This window comes from Glandiceps talaboti, chromosome 12 (assembly GCF_964340395.1).
Source record: "Glandiceps talaboti chromosome 12, keGlaTala1.1, whole genome shotgun sequence".
NCBI lineage: Eukaryota > Metazoa > Hemichordata > Enteropneusta > Spengelidae > Glandiceps > Glandiceps talaboti.
The window spans coordinates 13,651,329-13,667,886 of record NC_135560.1 but is presented as its reverse complement, the minus strand read 5'-3'; the positions used below and the strand labels follow the sequence as shown (position 1 = coordinate 13,667,886).

The window sequence follows — 16,558 nt, the reverse complement described above, 5'->3', positions numbered from 1 at the left end:
TATTGTTTGCAGTCTGATATCATATCACTGCACTTCGTTGACATTCAGTGACATCCTACCTATTCATTTTATTTATTCATCTAAATTATGGTCAGCTGTCGCATCACCCATAGAGCTCCCTTTTAAAATCACCTTTCATCTCTTGCCAGTTTACCTACCAACAGTCACCGGGTATAATTTCATAACCTAAGCGGATGTCATCCATGTTGGTGACAAGACATAAAAATCACGTAATGTTCACTTCAGTGTAGACATATGTACGCTAGTATAAAAGGCTTTTAGCCTTTACAGTAATATTAGATAGATTACCGAAGATTTGCACTCCATTTGGCTTTGGGATCAATTTTAAAATTGCCAAGTGACGTGACTGGAACATTAATCTTCAGTAGCTAGTTTTTAGTTGTTCGCAGTTTATTGGCTTGTTTACATTTGTCAAATACCACCTACGATTTTTTGCAAGCAGACGTTTGATTGCCTATTTCTTGTTTAATTAGGGTCGCGACCCAATGACTGAACAATTTGTCATTTTAGCGATGATGAAGGCTTGCGAATTGGGGGACAACATATCAATATAATGAAAAAATAGTCCCTTGCGTTTGTAAGTTCGGGAATACAATTCCCGTTTGAAACGGTTAGTCTTTAGTCTCCGTTTAAATGCATTGTGGTATGGATATACACAACTGTGATTTCCATCCACTGGGATGCACTCAGCGCAATTCAAACCTGGGGCGAGCCCGGAATTCACGGTCGGATTAGTTCTATCCCGAGTTGTTGTAGAAAATGGAAAGAAGGTGAATAATATTGTTGCCATAATTGATTGTTAGATTGGCTTACATGTTGTTGAACACAGTATGAGACTTGCAAACCAAATAACTCATCTGGTCGGACGCCTTAACGTTCAACGTTGCATTAAAAACATCATATCTCAAAGTCCGTGCTTGCGCTACAACCTTTCATAACCGTGACGTCAAACCACACAGAATATAAGCTTCACTCAATAATATATGAACTGGGAACAGTTTTATATTATCATGTGTATTTGAATAACGTAATACTCTTTTGTCCAACCTTAGGGTGGCTTCACAAAATGTGTACTTTTCATCAGTCCCTACAGTGATTGTTAATTATCTTCTAATTAAATATTCATCGGATAATGAGTCATAAATGTTATTATAATAATATTCAGTTGCCATCACGTATTGTAAATGTGTGTTGTAGATTATAATTTTGCATTAATGTATGTGATACAATCCCTATTCGGATTATACCCCTCAAACAATAACACATGTTCTTGTATTTCATTATTATTTTATCGACAACGCATGTTTAAATTAATTCTGAAAGAGATGTATGGATAGGATTATCGACCAGACAAGAAAATTGTCGAATAAAGAATCAGTTTTTCCGGTATTCAGGAAAATCAATATGCAGGGACATTCACTGCTGTATCGTGTCGTTTTAATTCTGTTACACATTGATCAAATCTTTTGTACCCTGTCAACCAGAGAAAGAACGACATTGGTGAATATGATGGAGTTGTGTGTGTGTGTGTGTGTGCGTGTGCGTGCGTGCGTATGTATGTATGTATGTATGTATGTATGTATGTATGTATGTATGTATGTATGTACGTACGTACGTATGTACGTACTATGTATGTATGTGTGTGTATGTATGTATGTAATGTATGTAATGTATGTATGTATGTATGTATGTATGTATGTATGCATGTGTGTATGTATGTATGTATGTATGTGTGTGTATGTATGTATGTATGTATGTGTGTGTATGTATGTATGTATGTATGTATGTATGTGTGTGTGGTGGGCGGGATATATGGATGGATTAATGGATGGATGGATGGATGGATGGATGGATGGGTGGGTGGGTGGATTGATAGATAAATGGGTGGATCTGAATGGATGAATAACTGGAGGAATAAACATGAGTGAGTGAGTGAGTGAGTGAGTGAGTGAGTGAGTGAGTGAGTGAGTGAGTATATGAATGAATGAATGAAGGAAGGAAGGAAGGAAGAAATGAAGGAAGGAAATAGAACCCAAAACTCAAATGCTTGACATGTGAATATCTAGATTGTTGAAGGACAATCAATCGGCTAAGTCGTTGTATCCGGCAAGTTGAGTTAAGTAAACCTAGCCATTTATCTTCTCCATATCAAGACGGATTATGTTTACATAAGTAATTCTATACAGCTGTCAATTACAAGGTGTGCTATAAAGTCAGCACTTTATTGTATAGACGATATCTAGAAACATCTCAAGATGACATTGTATTTTCACACTGATTAAAAACAAGCGAGCAAAGATATGAGTATCACTTAGCAACAGCAGTATCTGACTGTTCATATCAAAGCTTATATCCTTCCTCGCAAACTGTCCACCTTATCCCCCATGGGTACTACTGGATAGCGAAGTTGACCTTGCAGGATTTATAGGTCTTTTATTCTAACCTACAACATCGTAATAATCATAACAGTACACAGTATGATACTTAATATCACGCCTTGGTGTTTTATACCTCGTTTTGATGAGGAAGGGGGAGTAGAGATTTCAGATTGTCGGAGGTGAATGCCTTCATGATGTCAGTGGCTAGGGAAATCATGTCGAGTTGCGACGTAAAACAAGAAAATTATTCCCATGTGATAGCGTTGGTAAATAAGCCTGCTTCATTAGATTTGCCTTCGTTTATTCAACTAATTTTACATCAAACTGCTATAAATTGTCGTTCCAACCACTGTATATTTATTGCTACGTAGTTGAAACGCTTCTATTATGGACAATCTGCCATGAAAAGATACGAACCATTCGTATACAGTTACCGTTCGCGAGCCATATTGTCTGTTTAGTTTAATGGCATTTTAAGGTCTCTGAAAATCCTTCTATTTCGCATTGAATTTAAGCACATTTTCGGATTGTCCTGGTAATGTGAATTACCCAATCTTACAGCGATTGTCTATTGGCTTAATGTAATCACCACTCGTTTTTGATCCCATTGTATACTTATTCTGGAGACAACGTCGCCTTTTGCATTATGTTAATATTCATATACTTGCAATGCATGGCATTATAATGTTTTATTACACGCATTGAGCGCAAGACTGAGTCGTCGCACGACATACAGCTTTACGGCAGCGGTAATCGTGCCGGGTTTAGTGCGTTGTCTTAGAACAGCAAGGTTAACGATCCGTGGCAAATTTTAGATTCGAATACTGATCGTAATGTTTTATGACGCGTGATGTACTAGTATTTCGCCAACACAAGAATTTCCTGCGACTGGCTGCTTTAAAAAGACCAACTCGGTGGTATGGTGCGGAGTGACGCTGACACTTCTACAGGCATACATAACAACATCTATCGCTACGCTACTGCTGTACACATTGGCTTGTTGCTTTATTCCAGTTCTCATCGATGGCTGATTTCCTTCGTCGACATTTGCAAGGTACATAAAGGGGAGGGGTGATTTTTAATAATATTACTCACTGTTACGATTTCACCGTTTTCATTTGACTTCGTCGTCGTCGAAGAGTACACAGTAGTGCAACTGTAATCGTAGCGGTAGGTCAGTACAAATATTTATAATCGATTGTGCATGCAGTAAAATTGAATAAGACATGGTGCTGTAAGTAGCGTTTATGGGTAAAACGTTATCGTCGCATTCTATGAATATAGCAATATATATATCGTAATTTGATTTTAGTTCAAGCTCTCAATGACTCTTGTTTCTTGTCAAACGGTTTTTACATCTACAAAAGGTTGCAACTACATTAACAAGTGAACCTTTCAACAGGCCTGAGACAATCAGCACATAGCACTCGCCACTTCTCAAACCATCACAGATGTGACATGAATTGCATTGCCTGCTTTTTATATCTAATATCATGTAGGTTATCGAGTCTCAATTGTAGCACTGTAAGTAGAGAAGCCAATCCTTTTATCGACATACTTGATAGTTTGGTTAGCAGGGAATTGATGTGTCATATCAAAGCATACCTTTGTTTCCATGTTCACCCCACTTGGCGCGAGACAGGTGCACGAAGTACGGTTTAGTTATACAGATTTGTAAGGAACTCCAAAAGTGACGACGTGCCAACTTTGAGAATAAAAACATATAGTGTGGAAATAGTGTATTTTCGGCGATATCGTAAAAACAATTTATGTATGGGATATTAAAACGTGAAGACTTGAAATCTTTCCATAAATCTACACTGTATCAATGCAAAGGGCGGATACACAGGCTAAATATGTATTTAATGTATGCTTACGTACAACCCGAAGTCAACTACTGTCTTAAACTGTCTGTGCACTTTTGTTTATTCTCGACTTGGCCTCCAACTCGCTGCAAATGATGTCACATCTGTTAGGGCGGTTATGACTACAAATGTTTCGTTGCTACATAATGATTTTTTGATTGCATGTTCTTTGATCTTTTGTAATTCATGCGGCTTCTGTGTAATTATTTCCTGTATTTTTAAAAAAAAATAGACTGAAAGCCCCTTCAATTTCCATTTCAATTTTGTTCCTGTGTTGCTGTATCCAGTGTAATTAGCCTGAGTAATCTTCACCAATGCGTGTACATACATATCATAGCGAAAACAGATTTGTTGAAGCTCGGTATACTATCCCTTCCATATCGTCAGCCTTGTTTCAAGGCGTCGAAGTATAACGTTGACTTACATGTATAAATGTCGCCTCTTATCACGGTGTCAGGAATTCATAATTCCAACCAACAAAGACCAGCTCGTTTTCTACCTTAAAGATTTCACAGATAATAATACGCAAAATCATAAAACTGTTCAGTGGCACGTCGATAGCATTCATAGATTAAACATGAGAAGTTCTCACTGCTCCATCACAGGTTGATTGTGCACAATGGTATACAGCAGTTTTACAATTGCACAATTTATATAATGTTAATTGTTACACCAGCCGTGCATGTGAATGTAAACTTACAATTAAGTTGTAACGGTCATGTGAGAAATTTTAATAATTACGTGAGCAATTCAGATGTTTTATAAAGGAATGCTAGTTCATTGAATCCCAAGCGAAAGAACACACAACAGTAAGATGTCATCTAATTGTTACAGATAGCATGGTTTGAAACCTCAAGGTGCATTAGTATGTACGAGGTCTAAAGAAAATTCAGAATCAGCCAGGCGGGAGCTGACCAAGCCATCACAAATAAATCATTTTGAGTTGTCGTGCTTTTTGAATTTAGCGATTCTCCATTGTTTGTAGACAGAAATAATGAGTTAACGTCTCAATAATATCCTGTACTTTAATAGGCAACATATACTTATGCAAATATCAGACATGTTATCATAGTAATTAGTATAACAGAGTACGCTGTCATTATACCATTAGTATTGATGACATGCAATCTTTTCAAATCCCTCCGTTGGTACCATAGAGTCACAGAATTATGAAATATAAAAAATTATGCTTAATTGATTGATAATGACTCCAAGATACTTTAAATACTATGAACGCACCATTTGTTACCTTCCGTAAGGGAAGCTTATAATGTAGGGATGAAAAGTCTGTGTGTCTCTGTCTGTCTGTCTGTCTGTCTGTCTGTCTGTCTGTCTGTCTGTGCCATCATTTTCCCAAAAACGAAACAAAATTTGGTGAATATGTTCATTCGGGTAATGGCCAGAACTGATTAGGTTTTGGTAAACATAATCTATTTGCATAATTAATGGTCTTCAGTTATTAGGCTATATCTTAAGAACACACACTTCAAATTCAATATAATTTGGTACACACATTGATGATAAAATGCAGGGTGTCATGTCAAGTTTGATAATACAGCTTGTAGTTTTAAGGACTCATTTGCATAAATAATGATTTTCAGAAATGTATGCAAGCTTCAAATTTCACTTTGTTTCATATAAGTAATTTTCCAATTAAGTGTACATCACATATGATAGCTATAGCTCAGAATTGTGCACTACAACAATGTGTGTAGGGACAAAACTGTATGGTTTTGCCCTTACGGGAGGCATTCGGCATTTAGCTTACATCTGGTGTTATATATCATATATTCGCGGAAGTTGCTATAGCAAATTGGTGTCATATGATGGTATTTCATCTCTGTGCTTTGTTTCTTTCCTTTTCATTAACTATACAGTAATGTTGTATCGGTGACAAAGTGTACTTAATTTCACATAAAGAAGGAAGCTAGTGAATGTGTTACATATCTCGTTTTATTAGCCTGCGTTCGTTGCAGTTAATTGCCTAGTCTGGTAGTTTGACCATGTGTTTTATGTATTTCATTTCAACGCTTTCGTTGTAAGTTTAGCGAATTACCATCGGATTGATGGATCAAATATTGCATTTGAAAGCATAAGTGTTTCAAGCTGTGTTCTTTGCGTGATGCCGTGGCATGTTTGATTCACACCATCACAATAACGATGTCAAAATGTAATAGGAACGTGGTAACATTACATTATGGGATTTAATTTTGGTCGAGTGTTAGTGTTTAGTGTTGGGTATAACTATACTCACTTGTACATATGGTTCATATGTGATCACATAATATAATCTAAACAAATAGTAATAGAACATCGCATTGATTTCAGCACATTGGGGATGAACACAGTGCCGAAATCATTCAAGATTATGCATTGTCAGTTGCTATATTAATATATGTTGGCTCTGATCTTTACCGCTAACGCATTTCATTTTAACTCTATTTACAGGCTGAATATGTTGCAAACATCCAGCTGTTACACTGATAATTAATGGTCGAGAGTTTTTTCTCTGTATGATGAACTCTTCATAGATGAAAAATGACGATAACCACTAACTATTCACCGTTTAACAACACGGGATTTACCATGAGTTCGCTCGGACAAGAAGTTGTAACTTCAATGTTTCACAATACTTGGGACCCTTCTGTGGGTGACGGTGTATTGTCAACCATAAATATGACACATTCCAATGTGACTACCAACGCAACCGACGGAGATAAGTATTCACCTGAAAGACCGGGATCTGATGTCGGAATCGAAGGAGTCCTTGTTCCCATATTTTTCGCAGCCATCATATTGATCGGTGTCAGTGGTAACTCCACAGTGCTGTACATTATTTTCAAGCACAGAGAGATGCAGACGGTGACAAACTACTACATTGCTAACTTAGCATTGGCTGATATAGTATTTTTAGTTATTTGTACCACATCGACAGCTGCGCTTTATGGTATCGAGTCCTGGATCCTGGGAGATTTTATGTGTCGATTTATCGGCTATATGCAGTATGTAAGTATATTCTAGTGTATTTTCTCAATTCCTCTCCTGTAGTTGTACCAGGTCGTTATTTTACACATATATCACTATATTCTTCAAATATAAAGATGTAGTCACACACAAATGACCATAGAAAAGTTTCTTGCCGGAAATTGAGAAGGAAAATCCATCATATTGTAGTTTTATGTGATTTATTGAATATATTCTTGACAATTTGAATATACGTCCTTCACGCACTCGATGTACACTAAGATAATTTTTTATTGTCAATCACAAAGTGTACAATGTATATGTGGTATGATAGATGTACAACTGACGTGTCCTCGGCACCATATAACTACATATCATAAATTATACACCTAAAGGTTTCATTGTCCCCATGTTCAATAAAGCTTTGGATGACAGGCTATCATGTCGTGAAATTCAATAGCATAGCCGTTCATGCTAAAAGAAAGGGTAATAGACCTGTTGCCGGTTCCAAGATGCATTGCGCGTCTCTCCATACAATGTCATGTATTGTGTATGTGCTGAGGGGTTTGCACGCGCTACTCGAGGGGGGGGGGGGTTGTCCGATGACCGTACCCTGGGTTTACCCTTAAAACACCGCTCTGTCACTGATGGCGTTTAGTCTTTGTTCTATAAAATCATCCATAATTAAAGAGGTCAACATGTCTTTCCATCATTTCTGAAAATGTTATTTCAAATGTGATAAAGACAAAAGAGACTAAATGTAACGACATAAGCGACATTCTCTGGAGTAATGCATCTTGGTACCGGAAAATCGACTATCTGCCATGATTAGCTACAATCGGGAGATAAAACATTTTTCTTTATAAGGATACATATTTTAAATTTGTACCGTCATAAATCTCTCTAAATGTTCATCTTATGTAATTCACTAAATGTATGACGTACTTGTGAAATATTATAGCGGTTGATGGCCGTATACCTGAATAACTTAGGCTAGTGCGAGTGGATACAGCTTTAAGCAATGTGGAGACCATATTATGTATATACATAGTTCGTACACTGAATTATTTTCTCACAGACACTGTTAAAATAAAAATAGCAAGTTGTTATACAATTCATGAAATGACAAAAGATAAAATTTAATTTCTGTCGGATACTACTATCAATATAGTTTAAGTATCGATCATCATGTAGTTTGATTGAATGAATGACAAGACACATTAATTTTTATTTTAGTTCATTTTAGTTTTACATATTTTTGTCATCACATTACATTTAAAATCATTCTGAAATAATGGAGCATACTTATTAAGTTATCAAGCCGACAAATGTTTGATGTGGTGATGATAATGTATTAACTATATGGCAATCACCCATAATGCAAAGCAACACAGATGGCGACTGAAAAATTACGGAAATAGTAGTTGTTGCTGTCTTTTCCGGTTGTTACGTTTAATCGGTTCAAGTGGTGATTGTCGCCACAACAGTGCTAGTAATAGGAAATTAAAGGAATTTTCTAGGCAAAATATAAATCTACTCAGTTGCTCCTTTGCTGAACATCAAAGTACTTTAAACATCTCCAAACTTTCATATAACAGAGTTTTCCTGGTTCTTTTGAAATAATAAAACAACTTTGGGCGGTTCTCAGTCTTATATTCAAGAGAATCGGCAATCTTCATTTTCCCAAAAGTTAACACAGTTTCCAGCGGCCATATTGAATTCTAAACAGGCTTAATTTTGATATGAATTTGACTGACAGCTATCTCAAAAATTAGCAGCGTGACCCTCTGATATGATTTCTTCATTGATATGATTTAAACTGAAAAAAAGCTTTTTGAGTTTTCTTGAACAAAGTAGCAGCAGCAAAAGTTTAAGCATTTTCCGAGCGCATACGATATAATTTATATGGAAAGACTGCCAGGAAATAAAATTAAAACATGGTGACATAGAATTTGCATGGTTCACATAAGTAATGACGATGACGTATATTTGTATATTTATTTTCGAATAAAAATGTATTGAGCTATAGCGTTTTTAAACTCAAAACTCCATGGCGTTTGAAAACACGTAACGCTGATTTAGACGATAAAACATTAGTTCTTGTTGAACGTTACATTTTGAAGTATCGCAAATTCTATTTACCGATCAAGTCTGTCCACTGAGCGAAACATGGTCTTCGGGTTTTGAAATGTTACCAAAAACTAAAATATACAGATAAATTTTCAAATCTAATCGAATTTCAGAGAGAAACACCCAGCACAAGAAACACAATATATAAATTGGAAAAGAGATAGCATTCCAAAGTGTAAATGTGAATTTCACTGTGTAATCCCTCCATTAAAAAGACAAAATGCAAATTGGGGTAAAGCTCTGTTAGTTGAAATAATTCTTAATATAAAAACAGACAGGGAGACTGTCCTATAGGATTTAAACCAATCACAATTGATCCGATAACAGTCTTTCAATTTACTTTAATGTTTTGTATTGTTATATTAGTACGCAGAGCAAGACCTGTTTCCGTCAACCCTTAGCGGTTTTAAACTCCAAAATAACACAACTAAAAAGTTGCTGTTTTTTACTAAAAACGTCATTCAGTATTTTACTCTGGCTGCAATGTCTAAGTGAACTAATTAAGAGTTAAGAATAAAGTAAAAATGTTTCTTTCTCGAAACCTAATTGCATGACTTATTTTACTTCGTGTAGCACGAATCCCATCAATGTCAATGCATGTAAATTGCACATTTAAGTACAATGGAGTCTGGGGTATAGAAGAGTGTGACAAAGTAGAGTAAAAAGCGTCGGTCTCTTGATTCCTAAAGTAACGCCGATTTGCGCTGCGATTTTCTCTTCAATGCGTGTAAGCTAGATGTGTGCCAAACCTTGCCATTTGACACATGGTAATGTTAAATGACATATTTGCTTTGCTCTATTTGAACTAGAAGACACAAAGAGTTTATGCACCCAAACACCTTAACAGAATCTGTAAATTCACAACTATGGCAAGTACAAATAATTGTCAAATGCTTCATAATGTGACCATATGGATGTCAAATGGTTTATATAATTTGGATGCTGTATTTATAAAACAACTTTAACAAGTTTCCAACTTGAACAAAAATATGAAACATAGACAAAGTCTGTGTTTGTAGGTCAATCAATTGTAAACCTACACAAACATTATAAAACGTTTGTTATTGTACGTACAGGAAGTGATTTGTAAACAGATTTTTCACACACTTTAACATTCTGCTATTTTTTGAGTTATAGTCACGAACTTAGTATGTGTTGTCGTTTTTTGGCGTATTTGTTTTACATTTTTTCGTTTAAAAATCTATATCAAATATCCATTCTCGTCTCATTCCATACTATATTTATGAATAATTAGGTCGTTTAAAGTCAACGCAAAGGTTTAAGACGATTGCTTTTAAAGCAATGAGTTGTAAATTGTGGTGAACACTTTCGTAATGAGATCCTTGTGGAAGTCTTAGTTAACTTTGCCTGTGACTGAGATACTTGTGAAAGTCATTCACCCACAACCCCATTAACCAACTGTGATAAACTAAGTTATACACGATGTTTGTCCAATGAAAGGATTTATAGAATCGGACTTAAATAGTGTTTACCCTTGTATGCAGCCATGCAAGGTACCGATGCCATCAGGACTTTGTCCCAAATAATAATAAACCACAAAAAACGTTGTATTCGTCATGTTATATAACGAATCAGATCGTTAGGAGAATAAATTGCTATTCACTGGGTATGACATAAACCGTAAGCAAATCAATTAATGTGAATTTATCATTTGCCCATGGGAACAGAGAACGATGTATCCAGTTAGAGATGATACGGTGAAGAGGTTAAACTTTGAAACCAAAATGCAGTTTGCCATGAGTTTAATAAGCAACAAACACCAGGACCCAGTAGGTAGACTGGAAGGCATTAGAGTATTGGATAATTTGAGCTAGGGAATCAGTTTTCAAGGGTTAGGAAAAATCGGTGCAACTATATTCACCAATAGCACAATTTGTCCAGAATTGGGAGAGATAAGTTATATACACAAAGGAGTAGACTACAGGTTAAACCAAAAATTTTACCGATCGAAACTTTTTAGTATATGTAAATTTTCAGTATGGCTTGTTTTAAATTAAACCTGCACTAACCGCGCCACTGGGAGGTTGTTTATCAAATAACCAAAGATACATTTACTAAAAATTTGTTAATGACTTATAAAAAGACACTGTATCTGTTAATCAGTGGTCAATATTATCTGTATATTGTGTAGCTTGGTACGTTTAAATCTTGAGCGAAAGCTCGGTTTTAAATCTATCATCATATTAAAACTTTACTAGTTGAATTGGAGTATCACTTTTCGATCAGAAAGCCACAACATATTCACTGAACATTGCTAAAATATCAATAGTTAGATATTGTACATTTTAATCATTAGTCGATATTATCCGTAAGCAGGACAGAAACAGGTTGAACTCATGCTCGCCGTTAAGGGCGCTCATTTTGTGGTGCGGACCCAAAAATGTATTCGATTTGATTTGTCATGTACACAGATTCAAAACAACGTGATGCAATACTGTTCACGATATACGATATTACGAATAAGTTATTGTCCCTAACAAAACGTTTCCAGCTATAAGCTTTCCATAGGCATAGCGATAAGAATGAGGTGAACGTGGATGAAAAATGTATTGCTGAGAAATCAAGACTAAACATCAGCTTTAACACAAAGCTTTCTCTCTTATCTTAGCACTCTATGAATATTATGTCCCTTTGTTCCCCATTTTTTGTCAGTCTTCAGCATGATCACGATTCCATGCAAGGTTTAGCGCTAGAGACGCCACGTTAGACATGCGCATTGAGTTTGTCGTCTGCCAATGTATCGTTTGGCGCCAAAGTATAGTACGCATGATTCACTGACAAACATAGTTTGAGTAATAAACATATATGATAATGAAGTTAAGGTTTTTCGTGTGACTAGTCATTGCAGTAATTTAGCAATCGTGTTGCCATAAACGTCATCTTGAAAGATTTTTGTTAAACCTCTGAACTTCTCGATTATTTATTAGAATACTTTGTCATAGTTTGCGCAAAACATATGACCCTACTACAAGAACAAGCTACAGAAAGGACTGAGTAGATACTATTTTCACATGGTATGATATATGCTTAACTGTGTTCCCGTTGTCTAATTTTGTCATTAATGGCAAGGCTATTAGACTAAATTGTCGTGAAGCCTACAAAAACATAATCTTGGATTGACGGAAACATTTTCTCCGTTCTTGTCGATTACGAAATGCTCTTTGATATGCTAGGTTGTTACAAGGTAATCGGCTTTGAGGTTTCCTTGTTATTAGATCTGGATCGATGTAATTGAAAAGCAACACTACAAAAGGACTGGCCATGTAAAACATATGGAGATTAAACCATGACCCTCGTGCAACGCTTGAATTATCTCACCAATCTTGTTTCCATGTAATTGTCTATCGCGTCTTCACTTTGACGTTCACAAATGGGATGTACACGCGATGGTAGTAAGAAAGAAAGATGTTAGTGATATGAGTTTGTTCCAAGAAAATTAAGAATATAGGCCAATTGTGAGACTCAGAATAAGAGGATGAGTGCCACAGTGGCAAGGCTTACAGTGACTTATAATCACTGACCCAAGACAAACCCTCTCTACTCCAATCTATTAAAGCACATATGAGGAGGTGTACTTATAACCCTCTCTAGATATAAATAGGAACCCGTTGATTTCTTAATAGAGTTTTCCAGGCGATATGAGTGTTCCTAATGGATATTAGATGACATATTGAATACTTTGCCATAGCCAGTTTTAATATGTCAAAAGTGTTTCAAACTAATTAGGCTCCAGGTACTGATAATAATGTTACCATAAGCTTAAATTTACGCCACTTATGAAAGATGGCTTTCCTCCAATTGAATAACATGTCAACAGTTTAGATAAGTTAAGCTTACTAAGTATATAGCCAAGCAAGTCAACCATAATCCTCAGGTCGTGATTTATCATCATTTCTTTTATATAATTGCACAGCAGATAATGCTGTTATCATACTGTTAAATAACTATGGAATCGATTCGTAGGGTAGGAGGTTTTACATACAAATATTATGAATTTCCCATTTTGCGCGTGGCTTTCCCATCTTGTGATTCTCATGACCCCCCCCCCCCCATCTTTTTTTTCTTCATATTTTTCATCCAGAGTTTAGTTCTTTTGCGTAAGATGACATCAGAATAGTTGTATAATTTATACCTGGTTACTGATATACAATCCGTTTGTATGACGTAGGTGTGTTTGACGAAAGGGTATAATAACCGTAGTAATATCCCGTGGCATTATAAGATTTGTTCTCAAAGGACTTATTGTATTTATTGTAATATGGACTGTTTCGTTTAAAATCGTCCACCAATTATCCCGCCATCAACATGGCCAAGCTAGTTACTCAAATCGGATTGGTTACGTGATCGAAATTGATTCAATCAAAGAAATGTTGTCAGCAGACTTACTGGAAAGGGAATGCCATGAATGATGAAAATGTAAGCGTGGACAATTTAACTATAACGACCCATTATGCAATCTAATCACGGCATAGATATGGTGTTAATTGACTGAGCGCAGGGTAATACTTCAAATGAAACCATTAAGCCTTGTAATTACGGTCTACCCAACATAATTTCATCACGGGGGACACGACATTTTGATTGAAAATGTCAGCGTTGAATATTTCGGGTGGCTTGAGTACCGCAGAGTTGCATTTTATCAACGAAAGTCATTTAGCCGACGTAAACGTATGATTTTTAAGTAAAATACTGCTAATAAGACAGTGTAAAAGGTCGACATTAAAATTCCATTAGGGACTGCAGTTATGATCATCCCATTACTGCCACAGAAAGACAAAACAAGAACCATGTTTGATAAGCAGTTCATGGGTTCAGTCTATTTAGACGTCCTGTCATTATTTTAATTTCTGGCCGTTGCTAAAAAGGTAGCTAACTCCCGTCTTCTCCCTAACAATGTATTTGATGAATGCAGTACCCATTAGCAATATACCATCATTTATAGTTCCTTATTTCCAAACGTAACGATGTAGCGAATTACATGGAAGGTTTGATAAAATGTATGTCTTTACCGTATGTTTTGCATTGCTTGTCTTTTAATAATAAAACGTGAGTAGGTTCCATTTAGGTAGTAGATGAATTGACATGTATCAAGGCAAGTACGTAGGTATGATACAAAGAATTACCGCTAACGCAGTTCCCGAGCATTGAGAGTTCAAACACCCCTTGTTACATGTGTATATGCTTACAAGTGCCATAAAGTTTGAGGAGTGGGAGTATAATATAATTGGCATCTTTTATCTGATACGCGGAATTTTATGAGGTACTTTCCTATTATTTTATAGCGAATTCCATACGTTAGATCGATAAAAACAAACATTATCTGATGCCCCATTGTATTGAGTACGTACTCCGTGCTTTCTGTATTTACGTGTGCTATCCAACAATGACTGCAAAGTTATTCATTCTTCAGTAAGTCATCTTTCACTCTGAAAAGCGAATCAATAAAAATGAAATTAGTTCCCTGTGACCATGCGCGATAACAATTGGCATCGTATTGTCCATTTAAACCCACGCATAAGCCAAAATACCACTACATGTTCAAACTTCTACAGCGAATTTGACACCCACGCCATTTTTTGTCCCACTTGGTGTAATTTTCCCTTCATATCTTGATCACTATCAGCAATTGATCTGTGATATTTACTTGGTTGAATTGGCTAGCCCCCATCTTGGTATGTTGGTCGTCACTACCTATAATGTTCTGATATACATCATACTAGTGTCAATTTCAGTTCTGTTGTATTTAAATCTAAATATATTTCTGCCTGTTAATGTTCTTCTTAATTTTATGTCTTCCAGTAAAAACACAAGTTCGTCATACCTTTCAAAGATTCCAAGTGATTTTGACAAATTCCATTATTGAATTCGTAGATTATAATGAACGATCCTTAAAGAAATATCAATACTTGTATGTAACAACCCTCAAAATTAACATATTTTAGTATTTCTCTCCTGTAAGATAACTGATTCATCATATTCTACCATCTACAGTATCATGATAAATGGTTAAGTCCTGCCCACATCCCAAAGCTTGACATGAACACAATTTGTTTTCTAAAGAGTTCCAGACCGTATCTTAAAGTGAAAATCGTTTAACGCACACTGTTCTGAGTTTAAAATGATATTTAAATGCTCTATCCAGGGGAAGATGGAGAAGTTTTGGTTAAAACAAATATTTGAAAGTTATCAAATTGTTTGTTTGAACCTGGCCTTTGAATTTTCAAGTGTGTCGAAATGATGCTTCTTTCCTTAATTTAACAAATATTATCATTCATAATGAACGTAGTGCATTCCTTGACCTTGAAGGGGGGGGATTTGTAATATACCCTTTGCATTAAATTTCTTGTCGATTACTTCCTTACATAGCACGTTTGGAATCTTTCAACACATTTAAGGCCCCAAGTTTGGTCATGTTTCCATGGAAACGTGACACGGCGACCCCTATTTTTTATATCGTTTTTTGAAGATTCATGTATCAAAGATCGTGTATGCCAAATTTCATGAAATTGACAAGACTTTCAAAAAAGTCTCATTTTGTAGTACATCTCCTTAATAAATCTGAAACACAGGTAACAAGCAAACAAACAAATGCCTACATTGACGGCCAACTGTACGAGAGATACATTTCTCAATGTTACCACTTACTGGGTAATGTTTAATAATGAATCACGTACATCTGTATCAACATAGGCTATTCACAAATAATGAAGCAGCGTGTAAGGCATCAAGACCGCTTGTTTTTGTAATTGGGTAGGCCCATTTTTATTTTAAGCATGCGTTATCAATAAGTTTGGTGCGTGTGGCTTGCATATTAATCAAACTAATTTGCATAAAATGGATTATCAATCAATAAAAAAACGACTATTAAAATCAAATGTGGGCATGATGTGACTTGTACTTTCATTATTAATTTGTATTTATATATTTATTTATGATTCATTTACATTTTATTCTATTTATTACTCTATGTTATTTAGCCAAGCATGAAGCAAGATAAAACTGTTCTCAGACATATATATACGTCTTTACGACGCACAGCATCAATATCATCAAGAAGTCTTTGCATAATTTATTATGCTTCTAATTAATTCATGATTCGACAAAGGTTACATCTTGATACTTGGTTCAAATTGTCCATGTCACGAGATATGAGTATTCCAATCAATAGGGGTTACTAAA

At 35.7% G+C, this 16,558-nt stretch overlaps 1 protein-coding gene across 1 annotated transcript in view; it reads left to right on the top strand.

Annotated features, from left to right (window-relative positions):
- The first annotated feature begins 6,740 nt into the window (after positions 1-6,740).
- LOC144443443 (G-protein coupled receptor 54-like) overlaps positions 6,741-16,558 on the top strand; it is a 42,265-nt gene continuing 32,447 nt past the window's right edge. The window contains exon 1 of the mRNA XM_078132920.1: positions 6,741-7,270. Within this exon, the coding sequence (XP_077989046.1) occupies positions 6,803-7,270 (468 nt within the window). The 5' untranslated portion in view covers positions 6,741-6,802. The remainder of the gene's footprint in view (positions 7,271-16,558) is intronic.